This window comes from Pempheris klunzingeri, chromosome 23, assembly GCF_042242105.1.
Source record: "Pempheris klunzingeri isolate RE-2024b chromosome 23, fPemKlu1.hap1, whole genome shotgun sequence".
NCBI lineage: Eukaryota > Metazoa > Chordata > Actinopteri > Acropomatiformes > Pempheridae > Pempheris > Pempheris klunzingeri.
In genome coordinates, this window is record NC_092034.1 from 16,020,313 (window position 1) to 16,039,842 (window position 19,530).

The 19,530-nt window shown below is 42.3% G+C and overlaps 1 protein-coding gene across 1 annotated transcript in view; it reads right to left on the bottom strand.

Moving 5' to 3' along the window:
• Window positions 1-1,403: 1,403 nt before the first annotated feature.
• Window positions 1,404-19,530, bottom strand: part of ank2b (ankyrin 2b, neuronal) — a 119,520-nt gene continuing 101,393 nt past the window's right edge. The window contains 6 exon segments of the mRNA XM_070854674.1: window positions 1,404-1,479; window positions 3,596-3,784; window positions 4,438-4,602; window positions 4,720-4,803; window positions 18,160-18,220; window positions 18,687-18,921. Of these exon segments, the coding sequence (XP_070710775.1) occupies window positions 1,465-1,479; window positions 3,596-3,784; window positions 4,438-4,602; window positions 4,720-4,803; window positions 18,160-18,220; window positions 18,687-18,921 (749 nt within the window). The 3' untranslated portion in view covers window positions 1,404-1,464.

Consider the following 19,530-nt stretch of genomic DNA (forward strand, 5'->3'; position numbering starts at 1 on the left):
AGTGATGTCATCAGGGTCGTTTTCTCCAGAGCCACAGGAGACATAAAAGTGTTTTTTACTGGATGAGGGATGCTGACAGCGATGAGGAAACTGGCTTTGACATGTGAAAGTCCACCTTTAAGTTAAAACATGTCCACTAATGTTAACTAAATATGTCCGTGGTGATGGAGTCATTTTCAACAGCGGAGCTCTATGGCACAGAGGAATAACATATGTCAGGCTTGGATACACGTACAATACTTAAGTTAATTGTTGGTTTGGCTCTGCACATGGGATTTGTCGACAAGAAGAAAAATATAACCAGCTTTATCATTTAAAAGGCTCGATGAAGGACATTTCTGCGAGCACGCTCTGCAGCTTGAGGTGAGGTGGAGCGGCACATGTGACGGTGGAGGGGGGAAGCATGGACGACACGAGCTACAAGGGCAGCGGGGTAAGTGCTCAATCTGCATGGAAACATTCCCTCGACACTACTTTCATTCTCAATACACACTGTATATACATACAAAGAGATGGCAGCTCTGCGACACATCACGTGAATGCACGACACTCATTAGAAAGACGGAGACGTGAACAAAAAAATAAATAAAAAAGGGCAGATGCATAATGGGAAGACAGAAAAGGTGTTTAGCTGTATAAAGAGTCCATGATGATACACACATTCACTCCTTCTCATTGATTCTCTATGTAACATTAATCTCATCTGTACGGTGGCCAGACTCCAGCTGAATTGGTGCATGTACAGCAGGTTTATGTGGGCTAATGTATTAAATGCTTTGATTTTTTTCCTCCCCAGTCCAAAGTGTGTTTTGTTCATCTCCTCTATGTACAAATGTTTACAAGAGTTCTTCAAGAAGAGGCCCGTGCGTGAGTCAAAACGTCCGAGATGCCCCCTTTGACTTCGATCCACCTTTGGTGCGTTGTACCATAAATCACACTACAGCAGCCGGCAGGTAAAAACAAAAATCAACATCCGACAAAAACGAAGGGCGCTATCTTTGGTCACATAAGAGCAAATAAAACACGATGTGATGAAAGGGAGAGTGTTAACGCACGGAAATACTGTTCCATTACTCCACACGAGAGGAAGAAAGAAAAACTTTAATCCAGTGATCAGTGAGGACAACAAGAAGAGGATCCGGAACATCTGGGTGTGAGGAAGCATGTCACCAAAGGCTTCAGTGAAAGATGTAGGGGGGGTGGTGGGGGTCAGTGGAAGCAGCTGCTCAGGCAAAGCTCTCCTTCTCCTTCTCGTCTCCGTCATCCTCCTCCTCCTCCTCCTCCTCCTCCTCCTCCTCCTCCTCCTCCTCCTCCTGGTTGTCCTCACAGTAGCGCTGGAGCAGTCGGTGCAGGTGCTGCTGCAGTGCGTCGGGCTGCGAGGCGTCTGGGGTGTCATCCAGGCGCTCCAGGTGCACGTGCTTCCCCTGGGCGTCCCTCACCACAGTCCTCTTCTGGGTTCTTGACTTACGCATCTGACTTCTGCAGGAACAGAAAAGAGATTTTATGATGTGACCAGACTCTGGTCACCCCCAGGTGACACCCTTAGGTGTTAATGAGCCACAGTCACTACTCCTGACTGTGGAAGTTAAGGGCTGTCAATATTTAAACAAATTATTAAATCAAATCAAATAAATTCAATCTGTGTTCATGTACACATGATGTAGTACAAAATGAAGATAAAAATATCTGGTTCTTATCTTATGTTTGGAAGCGCATGGATGAATAAATACATAATGCATTACTTAATTATTGCCAGAATGACATGAAAACACTGACAAATAATTTTCCCAGTGCTCCAAAGCAAAACACTGACGTTAATATAGTGACATTTTTCTGTATATCATCCATTCATTCAATTATTCTTTTTAAATCTAAATAAAATCAAATGAAAAGATGTAAAAATGGGTTTGTTTTTCTTCTTTGTTAGATAATCCACCTCAAAATGAAAATAAAAGAACATCACCTTCCGTATATAGAAGTTTTACTGATGCTGACTTGCTGATAGAATAGAACATTAAACTACAAATAAAATTCAGATGTTCTCATTGTTAATAATTCTGATGCCACACATCGAGTGTAATGGCAGATGTGGACTTACATACTTACTCACCCGCTGGTATGATGTCTTTACAAACGTACTTCAAGCCTACTTAAAATGCTCTCCGCTTAGGATTTAGTGCAATCATTCCTATCAGTTATGAAAACAATGTATTTGCCAGCTTATTGTGTAAGACATGGTGAAGCAGCAACCCCCCTAAATACATCTTCATCATTAAGTGAATATGGCAGTCACATGACCAGTCAGGCAGGATGCACACAAGTTTAAAAAAGGAAAACAGGCACACTTTGCGTCCTGTGTTTTAAAACTGCACGGTCACACATGTCAGTTTTAAACCAGGAAGCAGAATTACAACATCTAAAGGAAATTCACAAGCTTTGGGTGAAGCTTTTGAGTGGATTAGATAATATAGTGAAACTGGGGGTTTATTAAAGGTCCCATATTATGAAAACTGTATTTCCAATGTAAATCGGTGTCCCCAGTGTGTGTTTAGAGATCCGCAGACTCTGACAAGACGTTCCTCTCTGCTCCGTCTTTCAGTAAATGTGTGTGAAAACGCTCCGTAGAGATTTGGCTCCCTTTATGATGTCATAAGGGGACCTGTTGATCATGTGACCTCTTCCAGCCCTTCAGCAGGCCGACTGTCCCGAACTGAAAGCCTCCTGAGTCTACTCTGCTGTCCACCAACTGTTTTTACATCACTGAGAAAAGCATGAGCATGCAGACAGATGCTGAAAACAGCTGTGGTTGTTTTTAAATATCAAACCAGTATGTATGAGCTTAACTAGGACTGTCCTGTTTTTTCTACTAACAAAAACACATGTCAGAGGAATATTAAAGATGCTACAAGATGCTAGAAATTCTACAAATAGAATCTTTAAAGGTTGCATTCAAGACTTTTGCTTTTGACTAGTGACTATGAATAACGGCCAAAATATCTTCTAATTGCAACTTACCCTGCAAAGTGCAAGTTAAAGCTAAAGGTTAGAGGATAGAGTGCAATAACACCATGCTACCACGTTAACCTCTGCTAAATTCCCTCTTAGTAAGCACCAGTGTCTTTTCAACACACTCCCATGCTGCCGTCCAACCTTTTAACCACTGCACCGTCGTCCTGCACAACCTCTTTCTCTACTACATGAGGCAGGAGCACTTTCCCAAAGCCTCCAGCATAACTCAAAGCCTGGAGGAGAAAAGACGAGGGGGGAGAGAGGGATCAGAAGGACGAAAGAGGACAGACAAACACTGGAAACCTGACATAAAGGTCTGCTCAACAGGCTTCACTGGCAAGATGTAAGAAATATGTATTAGCATGTCGTGGAAGCACAAAGAAACATACACTCAGAGTTTGGTATCACAACCAACATCCATCCATCCAACCATCCATTGTCTATACCGCTTATCCTTCACCGTCATGGAGGGGGACAATCCCAGCTGACATTTCCTCATCTCACCAACAAATCATCTCCAAAATACCTTGTAAATGTGTGAAATCAATTCTTGAGAGAATATTTCTTCTAGTTTGGACACACTGACCTTCTCAAAATCTTCTCTGGCTGATGGGAGATCTGCAGCCAGTGAGGAGTCTCCCGTCTGCTTCTCCATCCTCTCGCCTCTCACCACCGTTTTCTTGACAACTTTGCTGACCTTTCGACCTTGCACCGGCTCCACCTCGAACCCCGATGCTGTGGCGGCGCCCGAGGCCAGGGGCTCCGAGAAGGTCAACTGGAGAGGAGACGGCAAAGCATCGAGGCAAGCGTTACTTTTCTGTTTTATCTGGTGCTGCCATTGGGTGAAATCTCAGTGTATCCAATACTGTTGTATTTGTATTTGATTTGCAGCAGTGCCAGCTTCATCAAATCAAACTGAACAGTACGCTCGTGACTCAAGCACCCAATAAACACGAGAAACTGATTTGCAAACATTATAAACAACATAAATTAGAAATCATATTTATTGTTTGATGAATGCTACATTTTAATTAGTGAGAAATTACCAGCTAGTATTCAGTGTGCTTCACTGTTAGGTGATATACACCCTGGAAACCTCAGTGGGTAGTTTTGGCCTGATGTTCTGGCCACAGCTTTGCATTTGGTTGAGTCAGAAGTTGGCATTTCCAAACTTCATACAACTATTGAATGCAGCGAAAGATTTCTCTTCGTGGCCAAATGTGACAAATACCAGGCACAGACTCAAAGATGCAATGAATAATGGGAGGAGATGACACACTATTAAGGATTAATAGTGATGAGTGATTTTCATAATTATGATTAAGAACGATTACGTATATGTCACATAATGGAAACTAAGTCATTTAGTTATGAATAAATCGGTGCTGCTATAAATCCATATGAAAGTAGCGAGTCGACGGCACTGACCTCTTTCTGATCTCCCTCACTGTGAAGCACCGTTCTCTTCACCACTTTGGAGACGGTGTCTCCTTCCTCAATCTGAACGGTCTCCTGTTGAGAGCCCTCGATGGTCACTTCCTGTGTCTCCATGCCATCCGCTGAGACATATTTACGAATCACCTTCCGTGTGATCTGGTGAACAAGACAGATAGAAGTTATCATTTAACATAACATAACTTGAGTTAACATTTTTCCAAGGCCAAGGAATAGTAAAATGTTTTTACATAACGTCTTTGAGTGTTCCCTTACTTTCTTAACTACCATATTTCCATGCTCATCCATGTACTTCTCTTCTGTGACAGTCTGTGCTGGGATATCAGGCAGGTTATCTGCCTGGAAAAAGACAAACCACACAACTGTTCAATGTACGATTCACATGTTATTGCACAGCAGGGAGCGATCAACATGTTATTTGCATCAGAGAAAGTATTTCAAGTACATGTCAGCCAAACATGACCAACACGACCAAATGTACAATAAACAGTAAATATTTCAAAGCTTGTAAGGAAAGGTTGTAATAAACAGAGAGAGAGAGAGGGGAGACAATTATGATGAAAATTGCTAACAGTCTCTTTATTGGCACTACTGGGGGGCACCAATGTTGAAGAACAAGGAAAGTGATGCAAGTGTGAAGACAAAAAAAAAAGGTTTGCATAGAAAAATGAATAAAATGTGCGAGTGAGCAGGAAAAATCGAGTAAGAACAACAAAAAACAAATGTGGGCTAGAGCTTCTCAGCCACCCTTAGAAATGTTAGCATTGCAGAAAGTCCAGCAAGACAAAACAGCACCCAGGAACACTAAACCAGCGCTACCTACTACCCTTCACTCCACAGTGCACTCGTGCTGCACGGCTGCATCATGCTTCTTTACCTGAATGATAACTCTGCGTCGGACCACCCTGGTGGTCAGCACCTCCTCCTCTGAGCTATCTGAGGACAGCAACCCTAGCTCCTCTGCTATCTCCTGGTAGACAGCACACAACCAGCATGGATCAACATATGGGGTCTACATTACAGTAACAATGTTCCTGCAGGCAGCGACTGTTCCTTCTTTTCCCTTAACCTCACTTTTATGATCACTCGCTAGAAAGGTTTGTGTACATACCGATGGAATGGATGAATAGAATTGAATAGAAAGTATGACTGTAGACAATTGTGAAGTGAGATGAAGAGAAGGCACAGTTATGCAGACACATTCAACTGACATTATCGTGCGAGGATGGGAATCAGTGTGCGAAATACAGGCAACATACAGCACGTGCCCCCCCACGATTGTCAATGGGTATTTCACACACTGATGGGAACAAGAACAAACAGGACTTGAATAATACAAACAGGCACAGATGTGAACCAAACATTAGATGTTATAGAGTCAGCTGCTTGTATCTGTCACCAATGCTGACTTCAAAATTAGAAACTGCTAATACATCACACCACCGATGTCAGCGTTTTCAGTCACTCATTCATCACACTTGTTGAATTTTTGTTATTTTCTTCAACGCTCAGGTACTCATGCACACAAAAGCACCCATTAGCCTCATTTAGTCCGTAAAGTGCAAACTTGTATGTTTTATCTCCTGAGTCGTGAATGCAGCACCACAGCAACCAGCCTGTCCAGGCAAGACATCAGCCAGTGCAGCGTTGTGCTCATGCTCATCCTCTTACCTTTCCCAAGAAGTCGTCATCATCGTAATACCCTGCCTGATCTCTGGAAGGAAGCTCCTCACACATAGGCAGGTCGCCCTCTGTTTGACACTCCCGTGAACCCTCTGAATCATAAGCAAATTCACCAAGACTTTCACTGCCAGAGGAGAAGCGCTTGTAATCTTCCACTCGGAGGAAAGGCTGACCAGTGTACTGAGAGCTCCCTTTCAGGAAACCAACATCGGGGCTAGTCCCAGGCATTGGGGATGGGGGTTCAGAGATGTGATATGTGATCTCGCTTCCCAGTATCGCTTCTTCTGGTTCAGAAAAATCAGAGAGGGCTTGTCTGCAGTCAAAGAATTCCACATCTGAGTCAGAGTGCTGTGGAGATTCTGTTCTCTTACTGAGTTCCTTTTGTAGGACCTTTGGATCCTCTGATTCAAATTCAGAGACCGTTTTCTCAAATTCTGAGAGGACTCTGTTCCAGCCTGGAGAAAACTCGAAATCTTCAACATTTGCAGACTCACCTTTGGTGGTCTTGTCAGTCTCAACCTCAGGTGAAATGGAGTCACGGAACACTGGAGACACTGGACTCAAATCATTCAGGCAGGCTTGGCTGCATTCAGAAACTCTCAGAGTTTGATGTCCTGAAAATACTGCCTCATAATCTGGTGGCACCAAAAACTGAGCTGACATAGGTGAAAAAAGCTCGCTTGGCTGTGCTTTTGTAGGAGACAGCTCCCAATCTGAGTACCCATGTGATCTGCCCGACTTTAGACATGATGTCTTCTCAGATTCAGGGAGAACTGGGGTGACAGTTCTGTGGGTAATGAATGAGCTCCGATCAGGTAGCAGTAGGGGCACCGATTTCATCAGCTTATCATCAGCGAACAGCAAACCTATTATACTGGCGTCTTGTGTCTCTGTTGTAGCATCATTGTCTGCATGAAACTGTGTTTCCTCTGGTGTCTCAGATGGAGCCTGTAAGTGAATATGAACATCAGCTAAATAAGTGAACCTAAAAAATGCCCCATTCCCCAGATTAGCATCACTGCAGTGACAGGTTATTTTCCATCCAGCCAACGTCTCATCGGGTTAAGAACAATACATGTGAAGCCATGACATGCAGCTTTAAAAGCAAGTGAATTGGAATTGAACTAAGGCCAAAAAGTATTTCAACATTGCTGACACATTCAAGGCATTACCGACAACTCCTCATGTCATTATTAGTTCATCAAGGCACACGGTTATTGGCTCCATCAAAATGAGTGTGTCCAAAACAAGTCAAGAGTCTTTGCTTGATTGTCATGCTCTCAGGCTTACCCTCTGTGAGGCTTCAGTCTTGCTCTCTCCTCGCGCACCAATTTGTACGACCTTCTTTTCCTTTCCTTTTGCATCTTGAGCTGCTGATGGGTTTACATCAACGTTTTTTGGGATGTCCTCCTCACAAACAGCGGTTTTTAAAGTTGAGATGCTTTCAGCGTCTAATCCATGCGTCATCCTTTCATCGTGTGACACAACTTCTGATTGCAGTCCTGTCATTGTTTGCCTGTCATCACTGATATGTTCTTCCTTCGACTTTGTTTTACTAGTTTGAATTAGTAATGGTGACACAGTCATTCGGCTTTCATTAGGTAAAGTTGAAGTCTGATCAGACAATAAAGTAGATGTCACATGACTCAAAAGTTCTGATTCAGATAGGACCCTATCACTTCTCTCTAAATAAAAGTCTGAGTCCTCCTCTGACTCATCATTTTGAGAGCTTAGTGGCCTTGGGCTATCATCAATCCAACAATCAATAGGTAAAGCAACAAACTCTGAGTCTGATGACAAGGACACTGGTGAAGATGATCTATCACCATGGGTCGCATCCATAAAATAAGAAGACAATATTCTCATAAACTGAGGAACTGGCGAGTCAGGCAACAGTTGTGTTAAGTTACTGACAGATGATATGGATTCAGGTGAGGATGGCCTGTCTGTCTCAGTGACTCCTGATGATATGACCATAAGCTCACACTCTGAATCTGAATCAGCTGATTCAGGTGATGATGATGTATGTATAGCTGTGTATCCCTCAAATGATACTGTAAACTGAGGGATGGGAGAATCTGGAGAAAGTGACCTGTTCTCATTGAAGTCAGGCACTGATTCTGGAGATGATGCTCTATTGCAAGCCATTTGTATGGCTGATTCAGGAGACGTAGGTGTGTATTCAGGTAATGACTGAGGTGACCTGTCTCTGTCATTCCAACACTCTGACAGTGTAGATTCTGATCTCAGGAATGTTACACATTCTGGCAATGCCATTGTAAATTCAGGTAAGGGGGAATCTGGTGAGAGTGGTCTAAACTCATTGACTGATTTTACAGATTCTGGTGATGATGCTCTTCCTTCTACCACACTGACTGAATTAGGGGACGTGGGTCTATAGTCGATCGAGGATTCTCGTGAATAGCATACATCCTCATTCTCTGCATGAGATACTGATACAACCACCCAATCATCATCAGAATCTGTCTGTGCGTCAGGGGCATGTATTTCAAATGTGTACTTTGCCTGTCTGTATGGAGCTCTTCCCGAAGACAAAATGTGTTCAGTCAATGGTGGAGGTGACTCTGAAAGAGGTTTTTCACATATGACCTGTGCACTTGATGTGCAAAGAAAGCCATCATCAGCTGTGTCTGTGTCTGTTGCAGTAAATTGATGTGTCACCTCCGAAGGTGGCACTGTGGTAGGGGCATCATGTTCATTTTTATCTTTTACTTTTTTACCTTGTTCATCATCTGGAATACTCCTTTCATATTCTATTGTGCTGCCAATAAACTGCATGAAACCTGTTTTACTGTGGAAAATCTCTCCCACATACAGAGGATCACGTACTTGAGAAATCAGTTTCCACAGCTCTGCATCATGAATGAGATTATACTCAGCTACCATGATGGCTGACTCCTCAGCTGAAGTGGGTGCCATCGTTGTTGATAAAACAGTGCTATCAATGGTTGCTTCGTTGTCAGCTGAGACTTTCAAATCAGTTATTGATGATTTGGAGGCCAACAGTAACATTTCCTTATCTGACTGAACTGACTCTGGTGATACTGACCTGTCTTCTATGTAAAATGGGTCAAAAGTTTGTGACAAATCACCTGAATCTGAAAATTCAGTGGGTGAGCTGTCTCTCACAGTCATCATATTATCTACAAATGTCTTTGTAAAATCAGGTATCGGTGACTCAGGGGGCAGGGGTTTACATTCATCATTTGAAGTTTCTGACTGAGGCGACACTGCTCTCATGTCAGTGACTTCTATGTCATATGACGCCAAACAACATTCCATATCTGACGATAATGATTCTGGGGATGAACACCCATAGTGTGTTTCTAGTGTCGTAGTCTCAAGAACATTTTGTGCAAAACAAGGAAGAGGTGAGTCTGGAGATAATCTCTTGTATTCATCAAGTGATTGAGTAGATTCTGGAGATACCGAGTGGATGTTTCCAAGTAACATCAATGCTGCAGATGACAAGGGTTTGTATTCGGGTAGGGACTCAACTGATAGAGGCCTCTCTTGTTCTTCTGCGCCTAATGATTCAGGAGAGTCCAGCCTATTCTCAATATCATCATTCATGAACATCAAAAGCTCACTCAAAGCATACTCAATATCTGATTCAATGGATTCAGGGGAGGTTGATCTATACCCAATATTCACAATAACACGTTCAGACATTTCTGGTGTGTATTCAGGTATGGGTGAGTCTGGTGACAGAGCCTGGTATTCATCTCCAGATGCTTCTGAGCTAGGTGAAAAGGGTCTATTGTCACAAACTAGTGATCCTAGGCTTATCACAATGTATTCTATATCCGAACACGTTGACTCGGGTGATGCTGATCTTTGTCCAAAAATAGTTTCAGGCAATCCAAACATTGGTTTCTTAAAATCGGGTACAGGTGAATCAGGTGACAATCTTGTTGAGGTTCGAGATTCAATAGATGAAGATCTGCTTTCCAAAAACATTGGGGAAGGTAATTCCATGTCCAAATCAGACAACACTGAGTCAGGTGATGCAGACCTTAAGTCAACATGAGACACAGAGAACCTTTGTATTGCCTGTGTAAAGTCAGGAATGGGTGAGTCAGGCGAAAGTCGTGTAAATTCATCTTTGGATGCAGTTGAATCAGGAGATGCTGGCCTGTCCTCAAACAGCCAGGGGATGCACACATCTCTCTCCAAATCCTCATCTGAACATGCTGATTCAGGTGATGTGGATCTGTATCTAATGTCTAACATGGTGGGTGCACTCATAGTGTACTGTGGCAGTGGAGAGTCAGGAGACAAACATCTAAGATCAGAGTCAGACCCCCCTGATTGACGTGATTCTGCTCTGTACTCAAAATCAAACGTCTGTGAAATCAAAGGAGCATATTCTATTTCTGAAGCCTCTGATTCAGGTGATGATGACCTATAAGCATTAAACTCTGGATATGTCTCTAGCAAAGCCTGTCTGAAGTCAAGGAGAGGGGAATCAAGAGAGAGCCTTCTGTATTTACTCAGTGATGCTAAGGACTCAGGAGATGAAGGCCGGTCTTCTGTTATCACTGGGAAAGGTAACTTAAATTCCATGTCCAAATCAGACAACACTGATTCAGGTGATGTGGATCTCAAGTCCATGTGACATATGGTGGATTCATGTATTGCCTGTGTAAATTCAGGAATGGGTGAGTCAGGCGAAAGTCGTGTAAATTCATCTTTGGATGCAGTTGAATCAGGAGATGCTGGCCTGTCCTCAAACTGCCAGGGGATGCACACATCTCTCTCCAAATCCTCATCTGAACATGCTGATTCAGGTGATGTGGATCTGTATCTAATGTCTAACATGGTGGGTGCACTCATAGTGTACTGTGGTAGCGGAGAGTCAGGAGACAAACATCTAAGATCAGAGTCAGACGATTGACGTGATTCTGCTCTGTACTCAAAATCAAACGTCTGTGAAATCAAAGGAGCATATTCTATTTCTGAAGCCTCTGATTCAGGTGATGATGACCTATAAGCATTAAACTCTGGATATGTCTCTAGCAAAGCATGTCTGAAGTCAAGGAGAGGGGAATCAAGAGAGAGCCTTCTGTATTTACTCAGAGATGTTACTGACTCTGGAGATGAAGGCCGGTCTTCTGTTATCACTGGGAAAGGTAACTTAAATTCCATGTCCAAATCAGACAACACTGATTCAGGTGATGTGGATCTCAAGTCCATGTGACATATGGTGGATTCATGTATTGCCTGTGTAAATTCAGGAATGGGTGAGTCAGGCGAAAGTCGTGTAAATTCATCTTTGGATGCAGTTGAATCAGGAGATGCTGGCCTGTCCTCAAACAGCCAGGGGATACACACATCTCTCTCTAAATCCTCATCTGAACATGCTGATTCAGGTGATGTGGATCTGTATCTAATGTCTAACATGGTGGGTGCATTTATAGTGTACTGTGGTAGTGGAGAGTCAGGAGACAAACATCTAAGATCAGAGTCAGACCCCCCTGATTGACGAGATTCTGCTCTATCCTCAAAATCAAACGTCTGTGAAATCAAAGGAGCATATTCCATTTCTGAAGCCTCTGATTCAGGTGATGATGGCCTATAAGCATTAAACTCTGGATATGTCTCTAGCAAAGCCTGTCTGAAGTCAAGGAGAGGGGAATCAAGAGAGAGTCTTCTGTATTTACTCAGTGATGCTAAGGACTCAGGAGATGAAGGCCGGTCTTCTGTTATCACTGGGAAAGGTAACTTAAATTCCATGTCCAAATCAGACAACGCTGATTCAGGTGATGTGGATCTCAAGTCCATGTGAGATATGGTGGATTCATGTATTTCCTGTGTAAATTCAGGAATGGGTGAGTCAGGCGAAAGTCGTGTAAATTCATCTTTGGATGCAGTTGAATCAGGAGATGCTGGCCTGTCCTCAATAAGCCAGGGGATGCACACATCTCTCTCTAAATCCTCATCTGAACATGCTGATTCAGGTGATGTGGATCTGTATCTAATGTCTAACACGATGGGTGCATTTATAGTGTACTGTGGCAGTGGAGAGTCAGGAGACAAACATCTAAGATCAGAGTCAGACCCCCCTGATTGACGAGATTCTGCTCTGTACTCAAAATCAAACGTCTGTGAAATCAAAGGAGCATATTCTATTTCTGAAGCCTCTGATTCAGGTGATGATGACCTGTAAGCATTAAATTTGGGATATGTCGCCAGCAAAGCCTGTCTGAAGTCAAGGAGAGGGGAATCAAGAGAGAGTCTTCTGTTTTTACTCAGAGATGTTACTGACTCTGGAGATGAAGGCCGGTCTTCTATTATCAGTGGGAAAGATAACTGAATTTCTTCATTTAAATCGGACAACACTGACTGAGGTGAAGAGGACCTTAAGTCTATATGTAATACACAGAACTCTTGAATTGTCTGCATAAATTCAGGAATAGGTGAATCGGGTGAAAGAGGTCTAAATTCATCATTGGATGCAGCTACGCCAGGAGATGCTGCTCTGTCCTCAAAAAGCCAAGGGATACATAAATCAGTCTCTAAATCCTCGTCTGAATATACTGATTCAGATGGTGTGGATCTATACATTGCTGTCAAAGTGGGAGGTTTAGTATGGGTGTACTGAGGTACTGGAGAGTCTGGAGACAAACACTGATATTCATTGAAAGACGAGATTGATTGTGGAGAATTTGCCCTTCCCTCGAGTTCAAGAAGCGGACACATTGTTAGAGCGAGTTCTACATCTGATGTTCCTGATTCCTGATGAATCAAAGGTGCATACTCAACATCTGTTGTAGCTGATTCAGGGGATGCTGACATAAACCCAAAAAATGATGGAAAACGTTCAACTACTCTTGCTATGAATTGAGGTACAGGTGAATCTGGTGACAGGGCCCTGAGCTCATTTTCAGAATCAGGAGTGAAGGATCTCTTTTCAACCCTAATAAATGGCATGTCCAGAACATCCACGTCAGTGTCTGACATTACAGATAAAAGTGATGATGACCTGCTCCCCGAAACTAACTGAGCTGATTCTATATATTGCCTAAACTGTGGTAGAGGAGAATCTGCCGATAACATCCTAAATTCATTAAGTGATGTTATTGAATCAGGAGACGATGTTCGTAATTCTGTTGTTGTCAACAGTGACTGAGGTGACATTGGTCTATATTCTGTCACTGACTCTGGTGAGAGTGGCCTTCTGTTAATATCTGATGTCACTGAATCAGGAGAATCTGATTTATCTTTGATACCAAATTCTGAAAGAGAAAATGCTGCTGAATCCACAAGATCTGGGGCACCTGATTCAGGTGAGGATGATCTATATCTACCAGCTAAAACAAGAGAGTTTTGTAACTCCAGCCTGAGGTCAACCACTGGTGAGTCAATAGAGGAAGGCCTATGTTGGCCTTGTGATACTTCTGATTCAGGAGATGATAACATTGACTCTGCAGATAAAGCAACAACATGACATTGCTCTGGTTCTGTATCAGGCATAGGTTCACAAGACTGTATCATGTGATGTTCCTCTAGACACAAAGGTCTGTACTCATTTACAGAGTTCCCTGTCTCCTGGGAATAAGACCTCACACTACTCTGTAACTTCAGGGCCTCAGGGGAGAATGGTATATGTTCTTCCTCAGAGTCAGGTGACATTGGTCTACCTGTCTCCCCTACATAATGGGGGTCATAAAGTTGACACATTAGCTGGTTTTCTCTGAATGTTGCACCAGCTGATTGCCTTGCTTTAAGCATGGAACCAACTGACTGAGGTGAGTCTGCTCTCTGGTCCGTAAAGAACTCTGAAGTTGAACCACACTTGATATCTGAGAGTACAGACTGTTGGGAAACTGGGGAATCCACAGACATGTCTTTTAAAGACTCTGGTGAATCAGACCTGAATGCTCTTAATTTCAATTCCCCTGGTAATAAAGGTCTGTATTCTGTATCAGGTGGCACTGGTTTCTCTTCCCTCATAATCTTTGCTGCTTGTAGAACATCTAAATCAGTTGAATCTGCAATGTCAGACTTCACACCATGCTCTAACTCTCCCTCTTTCACATCTGAATCATTCATAACATACTCAATTCTTGTTCCAGCATACTCAAAAACACCAGTTTTACTACAAAAAGTGTCCCCAACATATTGAGGATCACGTATTTGAGAAATAAGCTTCCAAAGTTCAGCATCATAAACAAGTTTATATACTGGCACTCTTACTGCCTTTACAGGTAAGGGTTGACTACTAACATCCAATGATCTCTCTGTGGTCTTTGATACCTGGGATTCCAGTGAGTCAGGTCCCTGTTTGCAAATACTTATGTCTACACTTGATTGTGTATATTCATCACCAGAAACTACTGATTCAGGAGAAGATGATCTATGATCAATGACGGAAACTGATTCAGTTAGCCCTGTTTTGAATTCTGGTATTGGTGAGGCACCTCTGTAGTCATCTCCAGAAAAAAGTGAGTCAGGTGAGGATAGCCTCACTTCGGAGGACACGTGTGACGGTTGAAACGTAGCCCCATATTCTAAATCTGAACAAATTGAAGTAGGAGACGAGAATGTGCTCCAAACATTAAATTCTGGCAAACCCTGTCCAAATACAGGAATAGGTGAGTCAGGTGAAAGCATGTTTTCATGGATAGAATCTGGGGATGGTGGTCTGTGTTCAGCAACTAATAATGACAATGAGTCAGAAATGCATTCTTGATCAGAGGTTATTGATTCAAGTGATGAAGACCGATCCAGTCTACCATTTACAACTGATTCTGCTAAAGATGGTGTAAACTCAGGAATAGGTGAGTCAGGTGATAGTGCCCTGTATATGTTTACAGATGCTACTGAATATGGAGATGCAGGTCTATCCTCAAAAACAGATGAAATGTCAAAATCAGTCTCTAGATCCAGATCTAACAATACTGACTCTGTTGACACTGATCTGTGATTAAATTGAGACGGTTCATAGAAAGAGGCAAAGTACTGAGGAATAGGGGAATCTGGTGTTAAAGTTCGCTGATTATCTACACATCTCCCTGAAAGAGAGGAATCTAGTCTAAATTCATCTAGCACCAACAGTGATTGTGGTGACATGGGTCTATAATCTGCTTCAGAATCTGCTGAAAAGGATCGTTGGTAATTTCCTGATTGCAAAGCTTCAGCTTCTTCACCTGGCTTTGACTTATAGGATTCTGGATTTTGACTCATGAAGGCTTCTCCTACATACTGGGGGTCACGAATTTGAGAGATGAGCTTCCAAAGTTCTGCATCAGATGTTAAACTGTAGACTGGCATTGAATATTCTGTTAAGAATAAGGGTACATGATGCTCAGGCACAGCAGCAGACTCTACAGGTAATTGCTGATCTTCAGCAACATTTGTAGAAAATGCCAATGACGGCAGATCATCAGATGCAGTTTCTGGAAGCAAAAGAGCTTCATCGAATTCTTGTGTCTCTTCACATGTTTCAGGTATAAACTCAGATGATTCTTTTTGATATTTTGTAACATCCTTTGTGGCAGATTTTGTCTTCTTAGTTATAGGATTTGGCAGTTCCTCCTTTGAGTTTTCTACATCAGTTGACAAGAACTCCCCTCTTGCTGGCGGTGTGACAATGTTTTGGTCAGTTTGACTGCCATCAGGTACTACTAATTGTGCATTGGGAGTTTCAGTCTCATTATGTTTCATAAGATTTTCTTCTTCAGACTTTGACTTTTGTTGATGATCAACTTTGGTTGTTTTTGTTTCAAACTGATTTGCAGCACATACTTCCTCTACAAAAATTGTAGCTCCTGTCGGTTCATGTGTCATGTCTTGCTCAAGAGGTAACTGAGTTACAGGATTAGGCAGTAACCCATAATCATTTACAGAACCACAAGAATCAGGTGATGAAGGCCTATTTTCAAAATGTAATAGCAATTGCATAGCCTCATATTCTGTATCTGACAACACCGATTCTGGTGATGATAAATTATCATTTATAGTGACAACATGATGCACAGATGAGGTAAATTGTGGTATAGGAGAATCTGGGGACAGACACTCATTGAATGCTTCTGATTGAGGAGAGGATGTTCTGATGTCTAACATTTCTGATTGTAGAGACATTGGTCTGTCTTCAGGCACTGATTCTGGTGAAAATGGTCTTTCCTCAACATCAGACAAAGATATAACAACCCAAGCATCATCATCAGGCCAGGTGCCACTAAATTCAGGTAAAGGTGAATCAGGTGATAATGCTTTATATTCATTTGTAGATGCTACAGATACTGGGGATGTTGGCCTGTCTTCAAAAAGCTTTGACGCCAAAGGTGCTGTTTCAAATTCCATATCTGATGATATTGACTGAGGTGATGATGATCTACATTGACAAGTTGTTAAAGACTTATAGACCGGGGAGTCTGGTAGAAGTGGACAATCCGCAGTGATGGACCCAAAGTATTCAGGAGATGATGGTCTCATTTCATGGAAATCAGGGGAGTCAGTCACATCAGGTGACCATCTGTCTTCTATATCAAAAGTTAATGATTGAGGTGAGATGGATCTCTCACCACTACAATCACAGCCTAGTGATAATGGCCTTCCAAATGGTCTTTTGTTTGAAACCATTGGTGTTAATGGCCTTTCTTCTGCTTCTGGTGAAAACAGCATAGCGGTGCCTCCTGGTGCACTCAGTAATGGTAGTCCCTGAGCAGAAGCCCCAACATCACCAGTTTCCCATGGAAACATAGGAGGTGGTAGGGGAGACAAGGGCCTAAACTGAGGTATTGGAGAGTCAGGTGCAAGAAAATTCAGCTCATTTACTGACGAAACTGATTTAGGTGATGAGGCCCTACTCTCTGTCAGTAATATTGCTGTATCAGTCACACATTCAGGTGAAGATGATCGATCATCACAAGTGGTTTCAAAAGTGGATTCTGATAGACACAATCTAAATCTGGATGCTTCCGGTGCAGACTCTATGGGAATCACAACTTCATCTTCAAGTTCTTTCTGACTGAATGACAGTGTTTTCTCAAAGCTGAACTCAGGTCCTGATATGACTGACATAACATTATCTAGTGACTGAACATCCATCTGCTCAAATGTTGACTCATGTGACACCTGAATGAAGCTAATTGAGCTCCCAAGTTCTGTTTTTTCAGACATTAAACCTGGAATGGTACAACTGACATCAGAGGAACCTTTTAATGCCTGGGTGGCAGAATCCTTTGCTTGATTTGTGCCAGGAATGGACTTAACATCAAGGTCACCTAAAATTGAGGCCTGGTAACCATCAATCTCAAGCATGGAGTTTGACACATCTTCTTCAACATCTGTGTGTCTAGCAGCTCTCTCAACCTCATCTCTCCTGACTCCAGCTTGAATTGCATCTTCTGGGGGTGAATTCGCAGGCACAACAGACACGTCCTCACTATCTGAGTCCATCAGATCAACATCATATCCATACAGGACTTTATAAAGTCGACGAGAAACTTCATCCATGTGTCTTTTGGCCTTTTTTTCCATCTGTGTGGATTCTGTCATTGCACTAACAGAACCAGAAGGAGACTGAGTTAGCTGAAGCCTTTGGTCACTGGTTGGTTGTTGTGTTAAGCCAGTCTTTTCAGAGACCTCATTGGTTTCCATTAACTCCATAGACAGTTTCCTAAAGTCTTGCTCAGCTTGATCACACTCAACCAAGCTATCTCCAAAATCGGTCAGAGACAATGGTCGACTCTCACATACACCTGTTCGAGAGGTATTGGATGACTCTCGCCAAGGCAATGGTGATAAATAAAGAGCTTCATATTCAGAATGGGTGGTTTGTAGACATTCCAAGCTCCACCCCTCTCCCCCCTCTGCCCCCTTATATCCAGCAGATCCCTCATCATCAAACGGTTCAACAGTAGGGGAAGGAGGTGGGGTAATCAGGGTGCCTAGCTTGGGTCCCCCTTTGTACACAGGATCAATCATATGGGATCGGAGGTTGTAGGGAGAGGTGCGGTACAATGTGAAGAAAGGACTTACTTGTTTAAAACTGCCAGTGTGTACCGTGTCTGTCAATTCCTCATATACTCTTTGTGATGAGCTGGGAAAAAAAAGAATTTTCAATACTGAGTCAATGGATGGCTGCTGTGATCAATAAAAAAAAGAACAGAAGCTAATAAGTCCTTTATCTAATAAACTCATTTAGTACTTCTTCATATCATCATATGGTCTTAACTGAAAATACCAATTTGAGCCACATTAACAATAAGTAAAGGTCAACTAAAATCTAAAAAGTTATCCCTTTTTGAGGTTAGAAATTTGCATCAAAGAGATTTTTAACTTTATTATTATTGAAAGGAAGAAAACAGGTCAGGAAACCAGGAAAAAGCAGAAATGCTCATTTGGGTAAGGACCAAACCATCTAGATTGACCAGTGTTCATATTTGCAGCAAAATGCAAGCTGGGGTACAGTGTAACCCATGCCTAAGCTTATACAAAAAAAAAGAAAACATCTTGAAAGCTAACGGGGCTGTAATCACATGAATTCAACTTTCTGTGTAACTTACTATGTTGTCTCCATCTCTTTTTGTAGTTTCTCTTTCTGGGCACTCTTAAGACGGCTTTTTGCTGTGGAATCTGTCTCCAGTCGTCCCATTGTCTCGTGAAGTGATGACAAACTGGAGGACAGGTCCTCTGCCGACACCATGGGTACCTCTTGTCCCGAGCCTGGACTCCTACGGGCAGCCTCTGTACGCCTGCCTGGCCTTGGGCTGTCAATGTCTTCATGAAGAGCAGAGAAACCTGACAAAGAATACAGTGCAGAAATAGTAGACATTTACTGGTATAAATTAATGAATTGTCTCCACCTTATTTTGCAGTGTGGAATTAATGGCTGATCAGTTATTTGTGTGGCACCTCAATTTGATCACTTTCCTCACCTACCTACCATAGTAGCAAATAATTACTTACTCAATGTATTTATGGTAAATGATAAATAATATGCCACACCTATACCTGGTTAATGTTCGCTGATGTAGAAATATAAATATATGATGTATGACATGCCAAAAAATATACAATTATTATTCAGTTAGTTGGCTTTTAATTTATGTTATGGATCAATCAGACCGGCTAAGGTGGGTAGGCTAACAATAGCCACTTTAGCTTAGTGTAACTCTAATATAAGCTTTGGGAACATCCACGAGGATATTTGAAATGAAATCGTACATATCCCAGTGGCCAACCACTTCCAAGCTCAATCCCACAGCTACCCAGCGACCCAAAGTGCCTGACTGGCCGTCTCACACAAAAACCTGTCTGTGTCTGTATATCTATTGAAAATAACATGGATATGAAAGCATAGACATAAGCACAATGTAATCATGAGTCTAAGTCACGTTAACATTGACT